The sequence below is a fragment of the Zonotrichia leucophrys genome, chromosome 3 (assembly GCF_028769735.1).
Source record: "Zonotrichia leucophrys gambelii isolate GWCS_2022_RI chromosome 3, RI_Zleu_2.0, whole genome shotgun sequence".
Taxonomy (NCBI): Eukaryota; Metazoa; Chordata; class Aves; order Passeriformes; family Passerellidae; genus Zonotrichia; species Zonotrichia leucophrys.
The window spans coordinates 89,162,606-89,187,485 of record NC_088172.1 but is presented as its reverse complement, the minus strand read 5'-3'; the positions used below and the strand labels follow the sequence as shown (position 1 = coordinate 89,187,485).

Sequence of the window (24,880 nt, the reverse complement as noted above, 5' to 3'; positions counted from 1 at the left end):
TCAGGAAGGGACCTGAAGATAGGAGTGCTAGTGCCAATGGAGTGCTGGAGGGAGACAAAGAGTTAAGAAATGCAGGAACACCAAAGGTCTGAATCCTGAGGTAGATTTGAAGAACAATCAATTTGCATAGCATGTGCTGAGAATATACACAATCTGCCCTGCACATGCTCTGAAGCACTGGATCAAAACACCTGGTATAAAGGAATGAAACTGCTCCTGGAGGTTTCAAAGGCTAATACATGCCTTGCCACAGCCCACAACTCCATGGCTCTCCAAGTGATAGGGGCATTCTGCATCTTAATAGCAGGACTTAGAGAACTCTAATTCACAGGTTACTCATTTCTGTCCTAAATCCAATATTGCAAGTTGCAGCTTATTTAATGTGACACAAGACCGTCATTTCTCCACAAAGAGCCTTGTCACATTTCCACTCCTTGCATAGGTAGCCCCATTTTTGGTCTGCTTCTTTCAATGGGAAATGTATGATCACTAAGATCAGGAGTCCAGCTGTACTGCTATTCTACTCCCTATTTAAAATTTTGTAGCAGAGACTATAGTAATAAGAAAATCCACATCTTACAGAAAACATGAGCATGAACTTACGTAGTTTGATGCAAGATCTGGATGCAGATAATCAATTCCTGCAACAAGACAATGACAGAACAGAAACCAAAGGTTAAGAGATTAAAAACAGATTTTCTAATGATCACAGAATAAGATTCCTTTACAACCACAGGAAAATAATCATGGTGAATAATGCAACTGATTGAAGTGAGATTCCAGTTTTTAAATGGACTTTTCAATAATTTATGTCAAAATCCAGATGCCATTTGAAAAAGTGAGCTGAATGACAAACTTTACTGTTTTGTAGACTAGATCTCATTTATTTATAAGGTTTAAATCACAATTTATCTTTGTATGAGTTTTGTCATCTCAAGACATACCAAACTAACAAGATTAGTAAGCACTGGATCAGTACAGGATAGAAAAATGAGTATTTTTAACCAATGTAAATTAAGTAGAAAATTACCTAGAGTAGACTTGGGGTGATCACTAAGGCAAACATTTCAGATTATATGCATGAAAGGATAAATATTGGATTAAATAATTTTAGCAAATATCTGTGTATAGGCTCCACATTTTGGTAGCGTGCTAAAGATTCTAAGTGTGTAATACTCATTCTATTGCAATAGAATGATAGAATGGCAATAGAATAATAGAATACTCATTCTATTGCATGGCATCTTTCTATACATGGCAAATGTAAAAATCCCAGTGGATGGTGTAACAAAGGTGGCAGATCTACACTCAGCTGGGATACGATGACCTATTACATAGCCAGTTAAAACATATAAAGCAAAAGCCACCAATCTCATGCTACCTTTTCATCAGCACCACTCAATACTGTTTTTCTAATCACTTCCCCATTACATGATCTATTTCATTTGCAAGGAGAATGCCACATCATCACAGTTTTTCTGATGGAAGGATTACTTCTCATTCTGTAAGGTCCTTAGCATTAGATTAGCCTTAAGAGACCCTTGTTACTGATCCAAAAAGCAGATGGACAATAAAAATCTCTATGAAGAATCCTGTTATCCAGGCCATCTTTTTTAGAGTTCCTAGAAACAAATTATAAGGTAAATTGCTCCCTTCTGTGAAAGCTGTATCTGATGGACCATCAGTTTTATTGACGCAAAGTTCAGATAGTTTGCCATCATTCCCATGACAGTCATGCCTTGCTAATCTGAAAGCCAGGTCCCGCCTCTGTGAGATCAGTGAAATCATGACACAAGAGGTCATCTCTTGGATGAGATTGATCTTTTACCAATACATAAATCAAGTTGCTCAAGACTTAATCTAGGCTGGCCTTGAACACCCCTACAACCTCCCTGGCATCCTGTTACAGTATCTCACCACCCTCATAGCAAAGAATTTCTTCCTAATATCCAGATGTCTGAGTCTACTTTCTTACTTCCACAAAAACCTTGCCACAGGAGTAAGCAAGTGAGGAACAGAAATAAGTAAGGACAGATCTCAGCTGACTCTAGAAAACATATGTTGATACAGACATTTTATTTATTTTTAATTTTATTCAGCCCCATTAAAGGAAAACATTCAAAGTTTATTCCAAAGAGTGTTGAAAGACTGCATGGAATTCCTTTACTTCAGCAAGAACCCATAAGTAGAAGAGCTGTAACTTCAACTGTACCTTTTATCTTCATCTTTCCTGAACTTAGTCTGAAACTAGCAATATATCTAATATGCAGATCTTCACTGATATTCAGTATGAAAGTGTTTAGTTATTTCTGCTATCAACGATGACTGAAAATAATGTAATCCAAAAACATTTTCTTTCATATTTTTTGTACAGCAATTTCTTCCTCCAGTCAGTGCCTACAGAAATCAAGGGGAGTTTCTCCTTAGGTTTAATAGTCATGACAGCGTGACCTGGAAGATATCTGAATGATAACTGCAAACTATTTCTAATGCTTGGATATCCATTCCTCAGTACCCCTATCTTTGTATCATATTTTCCCTGAAGATCTCAAAGTATTTACAGAGGCTGGAAGTCTCACCACTACAAGTAATTGATTATTACTTTTTAATCTTTTTTTTTAACTTCAATTAAATGAAAAAAGTCTACCTAAAGGATTAAATTAGTACTCAGTCTTCACTTACCATCATCCATAATTCCTATGGTTACTCCCTTCCCTGTGTATCCCAGCTCCCATGCTTCAGCTACATTAAGGTCAAGTCCAGGAGTCCCATCTGCTTGACCAGTGTTAATCTAATACATCAGTGAAAAAAAAAAAAAAAAAAGCTTTTTTTACTTGACTGACATATTTCCACAGTCACTGGTTCTTCCTTTATGCCTTTGCATGTGCATCTTTGGTACAGAAAACATATTCCGTATGTTTTTGGAGTATGCATCTGTCCATAATCATATCTACTGCAATAATGCAGCTGTAAAAAAAAAAACCAAGCAAACAAAAACAACAACAACAAAGCAAAACAAAAACCCCAAACCAAACAAAAAACATACAAAAAAATCCCCAACAACAAAAAATACCTGACAAAATCCAACACTGGCAAAATTCAATTTTTTGTGATTTATAAGATTTGGTTAAACACAGAATCTTTTGGACCCCAAAAAACGAGTTTTCCATTTAACATGTCAGCCAGTGGATCAATCTAAGAAAAAAGTTAGAACAACTGATTTTACAGAGGATTTTTTTATGAGCAGGACATACTTTTTCTTGAAAGCAGGGATCTACTGTATAGCGTCCTAAATTTTTGTTATTTTTATCACTGCAACATTTTGATTAACTACCAGAAGATAAGTGATTTAATCCTCACTTCAGTTTATCAACTCATCAAGGATAAAATCCCATCCATGCTAATGTGCCTCCAATTCATTTGAAAACTTTTGCCTCAGGAAGAAAAAAAAACCTGCAGCCATATTGGGTGGATTAATGAAACATAAGAAATGGATTAAGAGGAAGAAACATTACTCTTAAGCAAAAATACACTTCTTAAGTTAACAACGCAGTACTGTATTTACTGAGTATTTAATCATAAATATGTTGCAACAATAAAACTGACCAGAATTACTTTATCAACTTTTTAAATTAAAAAATCATTTCAATTCCAAGTAAAAATAGAACTTTTCTTTCATGACTAAAGACTTCTCACTCTAAAAAAACTGACACAAAAAAAACTGAAACAATTAAGCAAAATACAAATTTCCTTTGACATTAGCTTAAGCCAAAATTCACCCATTTTCAGCTCTTCTTTTTTTGCCAAATTATATTCAAATTTACATAAGAAAAGAAAAGCTTTAACTTTTGCTAGCAAATACATTTTAATTTTTTGTTATAATTCCATAACAATATTTTACCTAGCAACAGCTCAAAGACATCATTCATATGCAGTTCTAGGGATCACATCAGCACACCAGCAATGCCCACAGGACATCAATACAGTTCTCTTTGAAGCCTTCTAAGGATCTTTCCATTGACTGAAAAGAAATTTATCTCTTGAAATGTGCTGGATCTTCCCAATATAAAAGGGGTACAATTAAAACCAACACAACAGAGCCTTGGATCCATTCCCAAGTCCTGCATTTGGAAAGAACTGTTGGGAAACAATGCAACTGCATAGAACGACTTGAATGATTTAGTTATGATTACTGTGATTATTTCATTATGATTACTGTGATTTTCTCTCAGAACTTACCAGGTACCACTGCTTTGTAAATAAAGGATCATTCATGTTGATGTCAATGTCATTGATGTCTCTATATCCTCGCTTCCTTCGGATGAATCCCTCCTGTTGCACAGCTTTCCTCACCTGGAAGGGTTAATTTTTACATCTTTACCTCAGCATTCTTGACACATGTAAAAAGCTTATTTTTGACTTGTTTTCATGAGTGATAAGGGTTATGAAAACACACTATTTGTGTCATTCATTTGCAACTTCTAAACCAGGGACTGATTCCAGTCAGAATTTACAAAGAGGTAGAAAGCTCCAGGACTACTGCAACAGCTGTGAGGGGAAGAGATTCCCCCAGAGTGACCTATCTGGAGAAAAACTCAGCTTGAACATGTTTTAGACACCAACCAATCAGCATAAGAGTGAGCCCCTCTCCAGGCATCATTATTATCATGAGTCCTCTTGTCACAGTTGTATTTTCCATTGTCACCAAAATAGAAGCTAAAATTATTTAACAAATTCCAATTATGTCACAGCTCCAAGCCGTAGACATATGTCAGAGTGAGGAAGCAGGTCTCAACCACACTTCTACTTTTCCAGATTTTTCTCCAGGGCATTATAAGATCATTAGATAACCTTTCCTGGTTGATAGGGAGGAACAATCTGATTATTTATGCCACAACATTATACAGGAGGTGAAGGACTCCTATAGAGGCTGTACATGTGCTGGCAGCCTTGTCATTTTATTTTCATCCAATAAATCTATCAAAAAGAATCCCCCTGACTCGCCTTTTTTATAGCAGGACTGGACACTGCCAAAGAAATTTTCTGGAAGAAAAAAATCTGGTCTTGTGAGCTTTCATCATACTTCTGAGGCTCTCAAAAATGTCTTGTAAAATGATCTACTTTCAAGGATTATCCTTGCACTAAACAAGTGATAAATAAATATACTGGTAAGGAAAACTATATGGCAAAAAAGCCACTAAACTGACCACACTGGCTGAAGTATAGGATATGAAAACACAGGTTATAAAACACAAGTCATCACAGATTTTCAGAAGTCCTTTTCTTCATGCACCACAAATCCACAAGACATTTAAGGAAGCACTGTTGAAAATAAGAAAAGTTAAACATGCAAATATCTTTGGAGGCAGGAACTTCAAATGTCAGACCATAACCATCTTATTTGTACCCAAGTAAAAGAGCCTTCCTAAAGGAGACCACTCAGTGGCTGTAACTGGAGTTATAATATCAGTAACATATTCACAGACCTTGCAAAAGGTGCTGTCAACTTTGGCATACTTATTTTGCACTCTTTAGCCTAACACCTGGCAACAAGACAGCATGAAGAGTACTAACATTTAATTGAAAAAAAAATGAGAAAAAAAAAAAAGAAAAAAAGAGAGAGAGAGAAAAAGAAAAAATCTGATCTAAGAGGAATTAAAATGAAAAATTATTAAAAACATTAAAATCATTAAATACAAGAAGGTAGTAAGACCCCCTAACAAATCTAATAACTCAGAGAACAACTTTTACAAGTGTGACTTTGGCATTTCAGATTAAAAATACATACATACGAGTTACCCTACTGTGTCATAGCAACCTTATATATATAGTGTCAGTCAAAATCAACACAGGAGAAATTCATCCAAAGGTTCAATCAGATCTTAGGACAGTTGAATCATTCTTGGAGGCATCTTTCTGTCTCAGTTAATTAAAGCATGCGCGTAAGAGACAGTGCTCAGTGAGGTGTCTGTGACAGAGGTGAAACTGGGATCTAACTGATGGGGGCTAAAAGCTATTTTCCTCACATCTCTATTGTTTCACTATAACCCCAGAAACCTAATACTAATTCACAGAGAGTAGGATAGGGCACAGCATGGCCCTAGTGAAAAGGCAGTGTCAAAGGTTTCTACCAATATACTTGTATGAATTTTACCTCCTTAACTAAAGGCATTGTTATGTTTGACCAATTATCCCATCATAAAAAAACCCAAACAATATTAACAGTAGTAGCAATTTTAATTGAATAGTTAAAATAAAAAATATAAAATTGGATACAATACAATTTGATTAAAATAAGGGATAATTTGGTTCCAATATTAGTGCATAAGCAAAAGATAACCGCGGGGTATGGGGAGCAGGGTTCTGGGACCCTTGCCACATCACGTACAAGCTTGCCAAGTAAAGATTCCCCCCTTTTATGCCATGTGTAAATACCATCTCCTCCCATTTTCAGTTCGTCATATCTCTATCTCCGCCCTCATTACCACCTTTACCACACATGTGCCACCACTCGGTTTGGTGGTCGCACCAGTCTTTGGGGGTCATCTGATCTTCATTTCACAGTCTTCATCTGTGTCCTTTAATTCACCTTTGGGTTACACATGCGCACCAAGCCAGTACAATGTAAGCCAAGACTAACGTATCACTACATCTACAGATCAAGGCAATAAATACCTTATAATTAGCATTTTCTGGGACCCAACCATGTTTTTTGCTAATTTTTAGCAACTGCACCTTCGGCTTCTTTCCTGTGGTCCTCACGAACATCTGCTGGGAAGGTGGGGGGTGGAGCCCCTCCTCTCCCTCTCTTCTCTGGCATTACAACTTTTAACTATTTTATTATTCCCAAATATTAATTACTGTATCAATATTGATTACTGTTTCAATTTTTATCAGCATGAATCATACCTATTTATCACAGCATCAAGTGGTAATATACTGAATCAGTTCTTTCACTTATATGTGTGCTCCCAATACTTGTGCAGGTTCATTAAAAGTGGAATGGATTGAAAGTAAAGAAAAAATCTAATATGAAATAACCTGGTAAGAGGACAGTGACTAAGCAGGACCCATACAAGGTGTACTTCATGGCACCAGGTCACTGGACACAGTAAAGAAAGCTATAAGCACAGTGTTTGACAGCTCTAAGACAAAGCTCAGTGATGCTATGGAGACAGAGCAACATGTGTCGCTCTGCCTCCCAGCTCCCAGCCTCTCCCCTGCCTCTCTGCTAGCCACTGCAAACCCCAAGCTGTCACCAGAGAACATAATTAGGAACAGAAGACAAGCCTCATGCAGAGGGATGCCAGAGAAAAAGATTTCAGTCGTTTGTGCTCCCATGTAAGCTTGCTGGCTCTGCAGGACCTGCCTGCATTAAGGCACTGAATTAGGATTAAGTACAAAAGGATTCCTACCAATTAAAAAGCAATGCTGGGGAGCCCTGGCTTGTCTTTTAAGACAATGGAGAGGAAGAGAAGAGAGCAATTTGCAGAAATAGCACAGGCTGTTTTCCCTCTTCAGTATCATCTTTTTTGTCTGATTTGTTCCATCTTCACAATACAACATGGTGTATTTTTTGTATAACATTATAATTTTCTGAGACAAGGGAAATACACCCCTCAAAGAGGCATAATTTTCACTGAACTGAAACCACTCTGCAGGCTGTTTTCTAAATGTTTCACTTGGAGAAGGGGCAACAGGATGCCACCATCCACAGACAGAACATTCTCAGAAATTCTGGAACCTCCTTTTCACCACAAAAACAAAGGGGGTTTCCTCATATTTGCAAATAACAGTAAGCAATACAATTAAAACTGGAAAAGATCAGGCATTTTTGTGGAACAAAAAAAAAAAGAGTTGAAATTTTTGGAAAAGGTCTTCGTAGCTTTTCCCATGAGCTACAAATTGCCTTAGTCAGCTGCCTTGCAGCATGATCTTAACCAGCACAAGGTAAGAATTAGCCTTTTTCCTCACAAAACTGGCCCACAAAGGGGGACCAGGACCGGTAGGAGAAACCTCAACCCCCAGTAACACCAAGAGGCCAAATGCTGGCCCTGGCCCAAAAACTTCCTGAGCCCAACGGCCCAGGCCAAACCCATGAGGCAGGCCCTGCATTCCCACAGGCCTGCACCCTGCTGCCAGTACAATGGCAGCACGGGTGGGGACACGCTTCCTTTTCCCAAAACCACTGAGGCGTGCCAGCAGCAGGGAAATAGAAACCTTGTCCAGCAATCCCATCTGGGGTCTGGAGATGTTTGTTCCCCACAGCAAACCACCTATGGTCTCCTCCATCCGTGCCCTCTCCCTCTGCACTGCAAACGCAGCAGGCTTGTCTCTCATCTGCCCCATGGTTTCATCCCCACCCCCTCCGGGCTGGGGACCAGAGCTCTCGGGAATGCCACTAGGGCGCAGAGAGGCGGCATGAGCCCAAGAACAGGTAACACCCATATATTACAGAAAAAAAGATCCCTAAAGAACAAATTTGGAAAATGATCATGCAAATCCAGTGATCTGTGTGGAAACCTGCCCATTTAGGGCTGCACACAGCTGACTCAGTAAAATCTTTGTCTTCTTGCTAACTGGGTACCTGTGTTAGAAAAACGCACTTTTTTTTCCCAAGAAGGAAATTTCTGCTTTCATATGTAGTCTAGATCAGGAGAGGGACTGCATCTGATTCTACTTCTGAAAGAAGAGTAGGCGTCCCCAGTAATACAAAGGCATTAAGTACCATATCAAGGTTTCATAAACACATGCACAAAAGAACATGTCTACATGTGTAACAGTAGAAAAGTACTGGAAAACATTCTCATCTTGTAACATGCACAATCCCATCGGCTTGTGTGACATTCAGACTTGGAACCCAGCCCTCATTCCCACGCACAATGCAACCTCAAACCAGCTTTTAAATCCTTATTTCTCTAACTGAAGCAGATAAAGCAGCATTTATAGGACTCAGGCTTTTGATAACAGTCACTAAATGATTCAAGCCTGTGAAGTATGACATTTATTAGAACCTAGTGAAACAAAAAGATTTTCTTACAAAAATAGCATGAATTTTACCATCTCAAAATTAGGCTTATTTATCCACAATAACAGCCTTTTGTTTATTTCATTCCTAAGTAATTTCTTCCTTTTTCATTGGGATACAAGTTTAAGTACAGATCAGAACCTGAGCATCTACTTTATTAGCAAAAAATTAAATTATGAAAAATTTATTAGCTGTGTTGTAACCAGAATGAAGGTCATGTATCAAAGGTAGCCCATGGATGGCTTTATTTACAAGGGAAAAAAGGTTTCTAGTATTGATTTTCATTATACTTCTGCATGGTGCATACAGTCACTTGGATGATGATAAACCAGCAGGATATGCATGCAAAACCAATTCACAAAATAATCAATTGACTTCAGTACTGCTCTGGAAGGGCAAGGAACTGCACCACTGTACTATGCTCTCTGCTCCCATGAATGCCAAGACAATCAGCTCCTCATTTTAAAGGAACAGGGTAAATTGCACCAATGAGATCCTGCAGTTAAATGACTCTGTTATATTGAGCATAAATGACAGATTTGCTAAATCATTCATACCAGTGGGTGTACAAAAGTGGAACAGTACCTACAGCTTGAACCTCCAACACCAAGAACTTCAAAACAGGAGAATTTGAATCAAATTCCAGAGGAAGAAGGTGGTCCCAACTGATGACATCAAATAGGCATGTTGGGGGATTTAAAAACCAACAAGCACATAGCAGTGAGTTGATGAATCAAAGGAAGCAATGGTTCTTTTTTCTCTAAAGCCTCAGGGTTAATACAGGTCTGTTCCTGAAGGTGAAGTACAGAAACCAATAGCCTGTATTTTTTCAAGAAGTCAGGCTGGTGGCTGGAGTCAGGCCCTATAAACTGTACTAAAGATCAACATCCCTTGAAGGTGGTTTGGGACAGTGTGTCCAGATGCACAAAGGCACCACCAAACAAACCACCTTCAGATAGTGGAACGCTGTACTGACTGTTGGCAGCATTAATTTCTCATATCCAAAGAAACATGGTGGCAACAAAAGAGAGAAGCAGAAAAGTTCAATTGAGACAGTGATCAGCACATCTAACCTATTGGAAAACATACCAGTTTAAAAATTTTTGTATAACTTTAGTCAAGAGATTTTGTTTGCCTTTCCCTGGGGAAAAATAATTTTAAGTTTCTTTCCAGGGCATTGTGCCTCTAGATAAGGTCTGATGAATTTAACATCTCAACAGACTGGGAATAGCCCAAAAGATAAAGAGCCACCAGTGGCCATATATGAACATCTACCCCAGACTCTACCTCTGGCAGAGTTGGAGACATCTCCTCCAGAAAAGACTGGTATGAAAATCAAATAATGAAGATGTACTTAACATCAGAAGCAAAGAAATATAGATAAAATAGGACACCAAGTACTAAGAACTACACAACTTTAGACCAATGAACACTGACCCAATTTGTTTCTATGAGTTTTGACTGTATAAAAAAATCTGAAAAATCTAGTATTTGTCATATATCATGGAATGATTCTCTCTGCAGAATCAGGCTATGCATGGATGATTTCTGTGATACATCTTGGCCAAATAATAAAATAACACCTTGACTCTCTAACATTTAAAATGTTGTTAGACAGTTTTTGTTTTTCCCACAATTTCAGTGACAAACCCTTTAGAAAGCTATGAGAATGGGACAGCATGTCCATTCAGCAGCATTCACAAGCTCTTAGGGGTGTTATTCATAAATGACATCCCTTTGCGGCTAAAGCCAATACTAAGTTACTGAGCGCATATTTTCACCTCTGATTTCTAAATTCTTAGACAAATATGTTTAATTTTACTATCCATTTCATCTGTATCATGAGAGGTGTATATATTAGAGAAATACAATGTCAGAGAGGATCACCCATCTCGCATTCTACATTTCTGTTAAAGCTGCTAAGTAATCCATTTTTGTGTGACTCTCCACTACAAAATAAAAGTAGTAACACTGAAGCTCCTCACTAGCAAAAAGAAAAGATCTACTTGAACTGCAGCAAGTCAGATGAACAAAGCAAAACTGAATTACTTTCAAATGGTGATGGGGACAGCTCATTTCTACAAATGAAATGATAACCAGGGATGAAGAGACTGCTAAACACTATTCAGACAGTGTACTGGGTTTGAAGGGCAAGGTTTTAGCAGCAGTGCAGCTGCAGGGCTGGCTTCTGTGAGAAGCTGCTAGAAGCTTCCACCATGCCTGGCAGAGACAAGCCCTGGCAGCGCCAAAGACAGACTTGCCACTGGCAAGCCTAGGACAATCAGAAACTGTGGTAATGCCTCTGTGATAACACAATTAAGAAGAAAGAAAAAAAAGTTACTGTGCAGTTGCAATTGCCAGAGAAGAGTGGGGTGAGAACATATGGGAGGAAAAACTCTGCAAACACCAAGGTCAGTGGTAGGGCAGGAGTTACCCCAGGCACCAGAGCTGGGGGGATTCCTCTGCAGCCTGTGGTTCAGACCATGGTGAGGCAGCTGTGCCCTGCAGCCCATGGAGATCCATGGGGCTGCAGAGATCCATCTGCAACCCGTGGAGGAGCTGGGGGTGCCTGAGAAGAGGCTGTGACCCAGTGAGAGGCCCATGGAGAGAGGAGACCACGCTAGAGCAGCCTGTCCTTGAGGGACTGCACACCATGCAAGAGTGACCCCACTCTGCAGTGATTTGGGAGGACTGCTGCCCATGGGATGGACTCACACTGCAGCAGTTTTCAGCAGCTGCTTATGAGATGGACTCAGGCTGGAAGTTTGTGGAGAACTGTCTCCTGTGGGAAGGCCCCTAAAGTGGCATGGAGAAACAATTCCCCCCTGAGCAACCAAAGAAACCACAGGTGATTCAAAGGAATGGGGTTATGGTCAATGAAACTGACCATAACCCCATTCCCTGTCTGTTTACACTGCTGGAGTAGAAGGTAGAGCTGGGAAGGAGGGAGGGGTGAGGGGAAGGTGTTCTTAAGGGTTCATAATCCTGCTCTGATTTGGTTAGTGTAATAAATTCAATTCATATCTCTACCTACAGCCTGTATTGCCCATGATGTTTGATGAATGATCTCTCCCAATCCATATCTCAATACATGAACCTTCCTATGTTATATTTTCTCTCTCCTTTCCAGCTCTGGAGAGGAGTGAGAGGCTTTGGCACACACTTGGCATGTGACCAGGGTCAACCCATCACACACAGCAATGCAGAAAATTGATGCCATTTGTTGTGACAGAGTTAGATCTATCTGCTCAGTTTTCAAAGTTTTTGAGCCTGTTTCATGGCCCAGACAGCACAAGCAGGGATATCAGAGGGCTTGTGAGTGTCACTGACCATCCAATCCTTACTAATAAAATGAGAACTGCTCCTCTCAAGCAAACTAATGACTTCAAAGGCTCTCACAGATCTCTCCATACCTAGCAACAAGACACTGTTGCTAAATGTAGATGTTTCTGGAGGATTATTCATAACAATTTCTCCAAGTTTCTCCCCAGCTGCATCCTGGCAAGTGTTTTGTACAGGAACTTACCCTATAGCAAAGATGTAGCAGCTACTACAGCATAAATCCTGTGTTAGAGAAAAATCCTTAGAAATTTGGAAGTTTATCAACGGAACTTTCCCTACCACATCTAAGCAAAGGACACATGTGTCACAGACACATTTTATGAAAAATCCTTTCATTAGGAATTTTTCTCCTGAGAAGCTGAGAGGCCTCAGGAACAAAATGTAAATAATAATTATCTGCTGCTGCGGAATGCAACAAGTGCATCTTTGATTGGTCTCATGTGGTTGTTTTTAATTAATGGCCAATCACAGTCCATCTGTATCAGACTCTCTAAAAGTCTTTTATTATCATTCTTTTCCTTTTCTTTTCTTCTGATAAAATCCTTTCTTCTAGTCTTTTAGTATAGTTTTAATATAATATATATCATAAAATAATAATTCAGCCTTCTGAAACATGGAGTCAGATTCTCGTCTCTTCCCTCATCCTGGGACCCCTGTGAACACCACCACACATATGAACCTTTTTTTTCCTTCATTTCAAATATTTCATTAAAGGAAAAGTGCATTTCCTTCCATAAAATACTTGTATCACTCTTTATTTTTAAATGGTTATTTTCACAATGATGAGCACAGACAACATGAGAATTGCTTTGATTTACAGAAGTAACACTCCCTGTAAAATAGCTCTTTTTCATTATTTTTAGGCATCCTTCTACCTTGCTTTTACTTTTTTGTTACTAGTTGAAACAATGTTACTAGATATCAAGGACCTCCTGGGTATTTTTATCATCACACTTGGATGTTCTGGACTAGTTCTAGTTTTACCCTTTCCATAACCAGCCCCATTTGCCATCCCAAACATGTTTTAAGCTTACATAGATCATCAGCAGATATGTAAATGTGTGGACATTAATGCTGTCCCTCCAGTGATCCCTCTTGGCATGTCTCCTAATTTTTACTTGACTCCAGCTTATGTTCCCTGAATTTTTCCTCTGTCCCTCTAAACTTGGTATTACAATGTGTCACACTTGTGGGTGAACAAAATAGGAACAAAACATTGTACAAAAAACTCTAACAAAAGACTTACTGATTCATTCTGCAATAAAACCTGGCATAGCTGGGACTGCTTATTAACTTCTCTGCAAAAATCATGGATAATCCTAATATTAGAGGTACAGCCGTTTAGGAAACCACCCCAAAAGTGCATTATCGATCAGACAGTAGTAAAATATGAAGCTGAACAGCCTGAGTTCAAAGGTTTCATACAGGCAAATAAATTTCTTGATGAAAACACAACTTACAGGACTCCAGTTTCAACCAAGTTCATATGTTTTTTAAAAAATACACAAAAATTTCCATCCTTCTGCCTTTTTTTATCTTTTGTTTTCCTGATATTAGTTCTGCTCTTGGTAAATAAGGAGCTTTTGAAAATAAAAGAAGAGGAAAGGAAATCAATATTTTTGTCCATTTAGCAGCCCTCTCACAGTTCAGAGACATTCAGGATACGGAGAGTAAAGAGACAAGGAATCAATGCATAAAAGGAGACTGCAGATCATAGTCAACCTGTTCAGCTAAGCAATCAATAGCTCCTCCAGCTTCTACTTTGAAATGCAAGTGAGCTGGTCAAGCTGCAATGTAAAATCAATGCTGAGTATGGATGGTCTACAATAGAAAATGCCAATTTGGTAAAACAAATTTTCATAGCATCATGCCCTCTTTGCCAGTTTTTTTTTTTTTTGCCCGGGGTACAATTTATTAAGTGGAAACACTGAGACAGTGGAAAAAGCCCTGCATATCTTGATATTCTGTGCACTGCCTCAAGAACAAGCAAACTGTCCAACTCTTCAGTTGGACAGGAGAAACATATCAGGATCTACACTATCACAGGTGCTGGCTATTCTCAGCAATCTGTTTCAAATTTTTTTCCCACTTCTTAGACAAGTCAGCATGAGAGCATTTCTGAAATCTTAAGAAGTTTCCAGAGGAATGTAAAACTTCTTCTTATTCTACATAATACCAAAAAAAGACAAAGTAAATTATATTTTCTTCCTCATCTTCTTGCAAGATAGCCATGATAGTCACTTCAGTTACAAAATCAAAGATCTCTGTAACAAAGAAATTCCCTGGAGTTGGGCTATAACTATACATTTGTCTTTCCAGTAGATATGCAGAGACTGCAAACCACAGGGACACTTCATCGGCAGCTTATGGGTAAATTTTGCACTTTGCTGTCCCACCAGTTATATGGGTCAAAGAAATGATCAGCCTTTCCAAATCAATCCGAGTAATCACCCCTTATGTGGGTATAAACAACATGCCCGGTTGCAGAAAATAAAATTGGGCCTTTTGTATTTAGGTCATTATCAACTGCAGATCCTACCTAGCTGCAAAATTAGGAGAACTGCAACTTGCAGAAACTTTATCTTATATTCCTTTGCCAAGTACTGCAGATACGACTTTCCTAAAACATTATGATTGGAAAAAACCAAACTTGCCTTCTTCTTCTTCCTCAACAGCAAAAGTCTTTTTTAGAGTGATTTTTACTTATTACAAAGAGGATCACCAATCTTTGAGGTGATAACCAGAGTAGGTCTAAGTTATATTTGCACCCTCTCTGCAGTATAAGAAGGGTTTTAGTTTAAATGGAAATCAGGCCCAGATCACATTTGAGATTGCAAACGTTTTGGCTGTGTCTGCGCAAAGAAGAGAGATGCTCATATGATGCTGAATCTTCTAATTTAATTATTCACTCTGTCATCACTTGTAACTTTGGACCATTTCTTATACCCCAGGGTAGTCATCTAGCAATGGACTTCCCTCCTACTCCACAACTCACTGGTCCTATAGGAAGATATATACTACACAATCCATCTTTATATAACCACCTTTTTAGAGATTCCCTTAGTACAGTAGCTACTTCCACACAAGCAATGAATATCTGATACATCTCAAGAAAACAGGAGTGCTCATAGGCTAAAGATTTCTCTAACTGCTGATTTTAAGTTAATTTATTTCACAAAGTAAGTCTTCAGATATGTAGGACTGTGAGAAAATACCACTTGGAGAAAAATCAGCTGAATTTGGTTTTTATGGGAAAACTCAACTAAAAGTTGAAGTTATTCTTTTTGTAGAAATGTCCCCTTGACTCACCCTAACACAGAAGAGACTTCTTGTAAATGTGTGAATATTTGTGCTAATGCCCAGACACATTTGGAGTCACAAAGCACGAACTGAAGCAGCTTCACCTCTAACTTCATGTATTTCCTTTGTAAAGATGCAAATTTGCTTTATAGACTTTGTTTCAATATATTCCATATGGACGGATTAGAAAGGCTTTGCAATATACCTATGGAGGTAGTTTAGGGAAACTACCACTGCCCCTTCCATTTTCTTTAGCAGATCTCAACCTAGGCTTACTCTTCCTATTAGCTATGTCAAGCCTAGCAGTATACTTAGCAGGATGGAGTCTTAAAACTAAGTCTGCAGCATATGCTGAAAAAACACCCCTTGGTCACCAAAGTGATTCTCCAATTAAAAGCCAGCTTCTGACCTTACCTATAACTCATCATACTTTCACTTCATTCTCCAAATGGGAGCTTCCTTCCCACTCAAATTTAATCTAAACAGCTCATCACTCACCTTGGACCATCGGCTTGGAAAATTATAATATGCATTTCCTCTCACACAACTACTGGCACACATTACCCTTGTTTCTATGTTACAGCAAATCCTCCCTAATGTCTCATTGAAGAGCTGCCTGTTGCCCTGTCCTTTATTTTACTTGTTTTGCTCTTCATCTGTACTCCATTTCTAAACCACTTCTGAGTCAAAAACCCAGACACTTTTGAATAGTTGATCCCTAAATCAAATGACAGCATTCAGTCATGGTTACCATAGCAGGACCTGTATGGGACTTCCCTTGTGCCTGGAGCTTAGAATAAAGGTTTACTTCAGCTTCATCTGCTCCTTCTGAGCAGCTTGTCCCCACTGGATCCAGAGGTAGGAAAATTGTTACCAGGATCTCAGCTGAAGAGCAGCTTCCAGACTTAAAATAGGATCACAGCCCTGGGAGAGAGGGCAGGCAGACTAGCGTCAGTGATGCTGTCCTACATGCAGTGCATGAACTCAGCTGAAAATCAATCTGATCTAAATTAAGAAAGTCTGAATTAAAATAATTATTTAAAACTAGCTGTCAGTCCTCAAACCTGGAGACAGGAGGTGTCAGTGAAGTAAAAGTTGGCTCCACCATGCAGAATCCAGGCTTTCTCAAAACTGGTTTCAAAAAGCACACCAAGTGCCTTCTGATTGTGTTTTCCTGACTACAACACTCAGAGTACCCTGCAGAATATAATTATTCTCTTTCGTAATCTCTTCTGCACTGTCACTGCTCAATACAATTTTTCTTTTCCCTGCTTCTCCTGCTCTGCGATCAAATAATGCAGCTTAAAGCTGAGAAGAGCTGTTTTGGCTACCATGAAAGGGAGCACCTCTGCACAGACAGGACACCACACACCCCTCCTCCAGCAGCTCCTGGGGTCCCTGCCCTGATTTGGGTCCTCACTGTACCATGCTGACAGGTTGCTAGGAGGGATTACAGCCCACTGCTGTCAACACTTTCCAACCAGGTGGTAATGACAACTGCAGAAGATCCATTTAGCTTTAATAAAGAACAAAGGCTATTTTTTACAAAGCTGCCTGCCTGGAGTGATACAGCAACAATTGCCAAAGAAGTCTCAGCTTATTCTAGTATTTAAAACCTGTAATACTTAAACTTCAATGTTCACATGAGTGGTAGTGATATATTAGTGAGCCTTTCTTGACCATCCGTAACATCTTCAGAGGTCTGCTGCTATTGCAGCAGAAAAAAGATAAAAAACTGCAAACCACTGATTTTCCTAAAGAGCTGTCTAGTGGATAGTACATGGGCTGCACAATGTCTTCTCTGAGGAAATTTCATAACTAGAAGCCAGATACAAAGCAGAAGCCAGTCAGTCTTTTGACAGGGGGAAAATGGCAATTATGCTGCTGCTGACATTCACACATCTGCTCAGGCAACCAAAGCAGAGCAGTTGCTCACAGCTACTTAATTACCATAATACACATGACAGAAAAGACATGGGAACTTGCTCCCATCCCTGACTTTCCCAGCCAAGTAGGAAGCTACTGATGATTGAGCTGTGCAGGCTGCAATTGCACTATTTCAGTGCCTAGATTCAGAGGTTTATGGATCCCCATCACCAACCACATTAATAAAATCAGCAGAGGTTTATGTATCACTACTGTACAGCACTGGGTTAGTAGAGTATACCTGCCAGGGACAGGCCATCTGCCACACATCAAAACAGAATCATTTCTAGAGAACACTTTCTGTAATAAGAGGAAAGGTGGGGGGAAATGACAAGTAAGGGATTGGCTTACAAAAAGGAAAGAAACAGCCAGAGTCCTACTGTTCTGGCCTTTATCCAAACTAGTTTTTGTTTTGATACATTCAGAGGATTGTACTTGATCCTTGTCAAGACATGTACATCAGAATCCTATCTTTTAACTGTCAAATGTTCTTTTTCAGTTCCAGCTGATGCCTCAGATTAAGCTTTTATATTGTTCAGATTCTGTACTGCTTTAGTGTATGGGTCTGGGCTTCGTATTAGGGGATGGTAAGCTCTCTTCACAGAGCAGGTAGATAAAACAATTCCTTCTCTAACTGGGAACCAAGGACAACTGATCCGGATTTCAGGTCCAAGAGCATAAAGAACATGGACTGAAGAGAGAAAAACAAGGATGGGACTCCATGGACTAAAGCTGCAATTAGACAATTAGTTCCAATATGCTAATGGACCAAAACTTATAAAAGTGTGAGACCTCGTGACCAGTCATCCATTTTGTGACCATTTTTAGGTTCATCTTGGGTGTAGCCCTGGTCAGGCTCTTGTGCTGCCCAAAATGTATCCACTGAGGCCTTTAATAAATACCTACTTTATTCTTTAGCTCCATCTAGTCTGTGTTCTAGGTCAGCCTTCATAAGGCATCACAGCCTTAGAGCCTGCAGAGTGCAGTTGCAGGGCTTGCTGGTGCCCAGGGATATCTACATCAGTGCACTTTCCCCACCTCATCCCAGAATCCGGGATGAGGATTGGCATCAATTGGCACAACAGTACCATTATGCACCTGAACTCCTGAGCTGTCCAGTGCTCAGCCTGAGCAGCATATTGAACCCATATGCCCCCAGCAAAAGCCTACAGCTCTTTTCTTGACAAGAGAGACACCAGATGATGAATGACTTGGCAAAGGGATCACATCTCATATGAAACTGTAGGCAGGAGAGCCAACACAGTGAAGTGGTGAGGACACACGCAGCTGGCCCAAGCATAACAGAGCCCACAGGGAAAGAAAAAACCCGTGAAACTGAGACAAGCATTAATATGCTGAGTTCATCACAGAGGAAATTCTCCTCAGTGACAACACAGAGACAGGCAGCACAAGGCATCTCCGTCCCTGGAAGTGTTCAAGGCCAGGCTGGATGGGGTTTTGAGCAACCTAGTCTTCTGGAAGGTGTTACTGCCCAGCAGGGGTTGAAACTAGATAGTCTTTAAGGTCCCTTCTAACCCAAACCACTCTTTGATACTAAGACACAGAAATGTGGTCTGAACATTCTTAATGGGTTTTCTCAAAACCCACTTCAGCAGAGAGGCTTTTTACATCCTTGCCCATGTTTTCCAGCAGCCTGTCCCACAGACTGCTGGCCAAGCCTCTCTCTAAAGCACATCTGCAGAATTAAATTTTTTTTTTCAAAAATCTTAGAGAGAAAGGGGTTTCTGCCTTGATTTCAAGGGATCAGGTCATCCAAGTGGTCTGAAGTTGTCACAAGCCCCTCTATTTATTCACTGCCTAGAGCAATGAAAAATGGTTCCTGAAGAACACAAAACTCATTATTAACTGCAGTTGCATGTGCAACAGCAGGGATTTTGGTACCAGAATTTTTCCTAGTTCCCACTGGGTCAGAGCAGAGGCTGGTTTACTGAAGTGATAAAATTTTCTTCCTGCTGAAAATTCTATGAATGATTGTTGCTTTTTTTTTGCCAGGAATGAGGAAGTATCTTTTCAGTTCAATTACTAGCATAAAATAATTAGATTTTAGGGTATATTTTGCTCCCAGCGCACATACATAACTTGCATTAATATTAATGGCGACTCCTCTATTCACGCTCATTGAAAGCAGCCCATACCTCAAAGGACTGAGAATAGCAAAAACATATTTAGGATTTAGTCTATCACCAAAGATTTCCACAGACTCCCATAAACTGCTGTCTTCATTGTATACTTCTTTCTCTTCCTAGTTTATTTCCAATGAGACAAATGTTTAGCAGATCATAGAAGAAAATAATTTGCTCAGGATTCTCACTGCAGACAATCAAAAATGGGCATGCAAATTCTATGGAAATTACTCAGTTCAGACTTTGAGACCAAATTCATGTTATGGTTTCCACAGAATAAAAATTTAACAGAAAAGTTTCCCTCATGAAATTGTACTTCTTTCATATGAGAAATGATGAATCTCTGATTAATACTAACAGTGCCTGCTGCACACGCATTTAGGGGCTCTTCATGTTTCCAAAAAGCCAGAATTAATTTGTGTTATGGCAAGCACTCAAGATGTATCTTCCCACAGCAACAAAAAGGAGATTTAGGAAAATAACCTACTACAGCAGAAGGATTCACTTCATGGCAACTTTAAGAGATGCCTAGACTGGCACCAGGATGGAAAGTCCTACGTGTCTTGGGCCTGAAGAAGTGTAAAACATCCAGTGCTAAATGGCAGAATCATAGACGTGGCAAGTTGTCACCAATGCAATGACATCAGAGATGATGTCTTTTCTTCTGGGCCTTTTCTTTCAGGGCAAGGTGAGCTGTACCTATAAATGACCATCACCAAAGAAAAATTAGAAAAAAAAAAGTGATGCCAACAATTCAGCAGAATTATATAAGGGATGAAACTGCTGAAGTCTTGGTTCAAAATATCATTTTATGAGATTGAGGGTAATAGGAGTGTCTAAGGTAGCAAAAAGACACAGAGTTCCCTGCAAAACAGGGAAACCTGAACAAAAGACCAGAAAAAACCTCTGGGGTTCATGAAAAGGTCTGAAAATTTCATTTCTCTTTTCTGGGTATGGCCCCTCATCATCCTCACTTTTGTTTCAGGGAAGGTCAACCCAGTTATTATTGTTAGTCTCTCCTGTTTCATCTCACTCCATTTCACCATGGACCAAATTGCAAATGAGATCTGGATAATGTCCTAGCTTAGAAAGAACTTGTTAAAATGCAATCATATTCCCTATCCCAACACCAGCTGCCCCTGCAACAACAACAACAACAAGAACAGAGAATGGTGTCAGGAACAAACAGTCATGATTGAAGAGGCATGAATACTTAAACTCTTAATCTCAGGAACACCACAGCAAAAAATAATCAGGTGAACCTCTACATTGGAACAACAGTGTACATTTGGTATTAGCTTCCTGGAAAAGATTCAGTTCTCCAGAAGTGCAAAGACCCAGGTTCCATCTTCTCTTGTCCAAGGGTCCACTCTATTCATTTCTGTGAAATTACTTCAGATATTTTCACTGCTGCAAACTGGAGAAACGACTGTCTCTTGTTTTTAACACCATCCCTCTAGGGAAAAACTGTTCAAAGCCTCCATCCAGTTGAACTCAAACTTCACAGGTCCTAACAGGTGATGAAAACTGTCCAGGGCAATTTTTTTTTCCTTTATATTAATTCCCACAGCAGGCAACATTTAGAGAGGCTGAGAGCGCAAGCTCATACCTTACATGAATGTGTAACTGAGGTCATGGCTTGGCCAAGAATGAAGGAAGAATACGGTTATTATGTTTGTTTTTTTCGTTGAGATCTCATGAAAACACAGTCCTTGAAAGCTACTTTATTGCTCAGAAATCTTATCTGAGCTCTTTATATAAAATAGGGCTGAAAAGGAAAAAGACACCTTATCTGTTGTCAACCTTCACAAGAAAAAAAATAAAGGCAGAACTGAAAAAAGTTCTCTCCTATTCTCCCCCATATGTTTCCTCTCAGTTTAACTCAGGAGTTGGCAAAAAAACCCCATACAAATCTCGAGCAAATTATTCATCATGTCTTTCATCAAAATCATTAGCTCCCCTAGTCAGTGTGGGCAGGCAGCTGCTGTTTTAATCAAGAAAAATACATTAAAAGAGGTTTCTAATAACTTCGCAAAGGGGACAAAAACTATTTATCATTTCATTTCCATCTCCATCAGAGTGTAATGCACTCACAAATGACAGAACCTGAGCCTGGAGGCAGCGCTGCAGTGTGGGATCAGACTTAAGAAGACTCCCAGTCCTGATGATGCTCCTCTGGCAGCTCAGGCAGGAAGATGGCAGGAAGCTAAATAACAGATTCCTTGCTGAGATCCAGGAGACCTCCAAGTTCCATAAGCAAATATTATAAAAACCTCTAACACCTACATAACTCTAATTGCTGAGAAATCACTGATACATCTATCTAACAAACCATCTCCTCCCCAGCCAAGCATTACAAGTCTGGGGTCAGTAGTACAGTCTAATGCAGGTCTAAAGTAGCAAAAAGACACACAGTTCCCCAAATATCTGCTGCTTTTCACCTGAAAATACAAAGGCAAGGTGCTGCTGGATTTTACCTTCTGGGAAACATTGCACATGTATATTTCAGATATATGAAGTAAAACACATTCAGTCAATTTGTGCGTATTTTATGCAAAAAGCAAGTTGTTCACTGGACAGCAAAGAATGAAAATAGTAAATGAAAAAGTGTCATTTAGGTTAAAGTCTCCTGAGCATGAAGTTGGCTCTAATCTCTATTAAGGCTGGAGAAGTTTTCTCCATTTGCTGCTGCTTTTACCCAGGATAAAGAAATACCTGGGAAAAGCTGGAATGAGCCAGGCAGAAGCAAGAACAGGAACAGAGGCAGGATCACTAATACTGGAATATACCTAGGGACAAATGACTCCATACAACTGTGTTGTTTTTTTATGCTTATATAGCCTCTAGCACAGTATTTTCTCCTGCACCTCCAGATCATGCATGTAGAAGCACTAGTCAACTAATTACAGTTTAAGGTTACTGTCCTTTGCGTAAATCTTTTGGGCTTCAGAGGATCTGCTCTAATCTCGGGTTTCATTTTGCTCCCACTGTTCTCATCTCAGTTTTCTTAGTGCCCAGGTGTTGTAAACACTACAAATGGCTGTAATCCAACTTCTACTTTGTTGTTGTCGTCGTTGGCATTTTTTTCTTCCAGACAGCAGATTGGGCATCTCAGATCTACTCCTACTTACCTCTGCTTTGCTATATGACCTTTTGGAAAACTTAAGGTCCTCTTCTTCCCGCATTTATTTCCAGCATTTGTGAAATACATATAATCCATATTTGTAATGTGCTTTGAAACCTGTACTTAAATATTGTTTCATTAAATACTATAAAAGACTACAAATTATTTCAGATGGACAGATCATTTCAGCGGCAAGTGTTAAATGACTGAAGCAGTCCTTTTCTCACTTTTGTCTATTCTGTAGGAAGACAGAAAGTATTTGGGAAGATTCATTTGACTTTCTGGCTCCCACTGAATTATTCATTGTTCGCAAGTCAAGTAGGCAATTCACCTTGCACACACTTCTCAAGTGCAGTGCTAATAAAAAAATCACACTGAGTTGATTTTTCTGACAAACAACATTTCACGTAACCAGCTGTCCTTAAAGAAATACATCCTCTCTCTATGTAAGTGTTCAACATTCTACAGTGAATAGCAGGACACCAGTAAATGTTAGATTGATTCAGACTCCTAAAAGCAATGTTCTTTTTTATACCTTTCCATTTCAATCTGAAACTTGCATTTCTTTTATACATTTAAACTTTCTTCCAAACCTTACTTGCACATGAAAGTAAAAACACTTTATCATTAAAATCCAAATTCACTGAGACAGCATATGGCAACTCTGACATGAAACAAAAAAAATTGTCCCTATGGGAAGTTGCTCGCTCCATACAAAGTCTTCATCCTCAGGGATAACAACCCAAACCCAATCATTTATATCCCCTTTTCCAGGTTTTTCATCATCTTCTCAAGTCAAATGGTGGGCTTTTTAGTTTGCAGTAAATTATAGACTATGAGTAAAACTCATTCTCCTTTGAGGGACGGCACCACTCAGCTTGCATCATCTCCTCAGAACAGGAAAGTCTGCTCTGACTGAATGAAATCTCAGCCTCCTTAGATGTTTTCAGAAAAGGCAGAGTGAGCTGAGTGCCCCTGGATTTGTTTGTGAGAAGCTCTAGTCCCTCACAGTGGCACTGCTGCCTCCAAGTTTGTTCTTAGCCATCCAGAACCAATTAAGATGACAAGTGAAGTAAGCAGCAAGCTACCCAGGAGAAGGCTGGCTGGAGGAATCCTGGCTGATGATCAGGTGCTTCTTTTGGAGGTTGTCTTCCACTAGCTATTCTTCCTTGAAACATGCATGAAACATATTTTTCACAATCTAGAAACTGGACTCAGACCAACAGAAGTCTGGGATTAGGATGTTCATTTGGAAAAAATAATGAAAATTAAGAAAACAGCCAAAAATGACCATGAAAAAAATCTGGAAGGTTCCAACCAGAAACTCTGAAACAAAATGAAACTTTTTTTTTTTTTTTGCTAAATAAAATAATTTGGTGTTACATTTTTTTCTCCTGATAAAGTATTTCAAACATGAAAATGTAGATTCTACTTCCTTGTGACTCACTATCAACAATATGAGTTGAAGTCTTAAAGATATTTTTTTCCTTGGGAAAACAGTAATTATAGTTAGCTGACTGTCCAATGGAAAAAATTTCGTAAGTTTTTCTTATAACATGCCCTGCACAACTGTGGGAAAGGCCCTTTAAAATTATAAGATATGTACATGGTTAGAGCTGGAAACAGGGAAATAAGTTTAACATGGATATTTCCCTTCCTGTATTCAGAAAATAAACAGACCAATAGCAATGAAGGGAATCATTCCAAGAAAAGCTCAAGTTCCAAAAGAAGCAAAACATATTCCTGCAGTGTTACAGACTCCCCAGGGATCCCCAAACAAACTGCAACATATTCCAATGAATATTTTTCCAGGAGAGCATTCCAGTTGAGAAATGAAAATAGAGAAAGCACTGCATAATTACATTAGTATATCCTGGCCTAAGATATCCAGCATTTTTGTCCAAATTCTGCCAGTGATACTTGCTGGTCCAAGGGAGCAGGGCCAGGAGATAACCGAAGTTTTGAACACAAGTTCAGCTTGTTTTGAGTTGGAAAAAAGAACAGCTAAAATGGTGC

General features: G+C 39.2%; 1 protein-coding gene across 3 annotated transcripts in view; it reads right to left on the bottom strand.

Annotated features, from left to right (window-relative positions):
- PCSK2 (proprotein convertase subtilisin/kexin type 2) overlaps window positions 1-24,880 on the bottom strand; it is a 107,801-nt gene that overhangs the window by 49,081 nt on the left and 33,840 nt on the right. For all 3 annotated transcript variants that reach the window (XM_064709197.1, XM_064709196.1, XM_064709195.1), the window contains 3 exons: window positions 4,240-4,353; window positions 2,683-2,791; window positions 604-641 (listed from right to left, as the gene is read on the bottom strand). In XM_064709197.1, coding sequence (XP_064565267.1) covers window positions 604-641; window positions 2,683-2,791; window positions 4,240-4,353 — 261 coding nt within the window. The remainder of the gene's footprint in view (window positions 1-603; window positions 642-2,682; window positions 2,792-4,239; window positions 4,354-24,880) is intronic.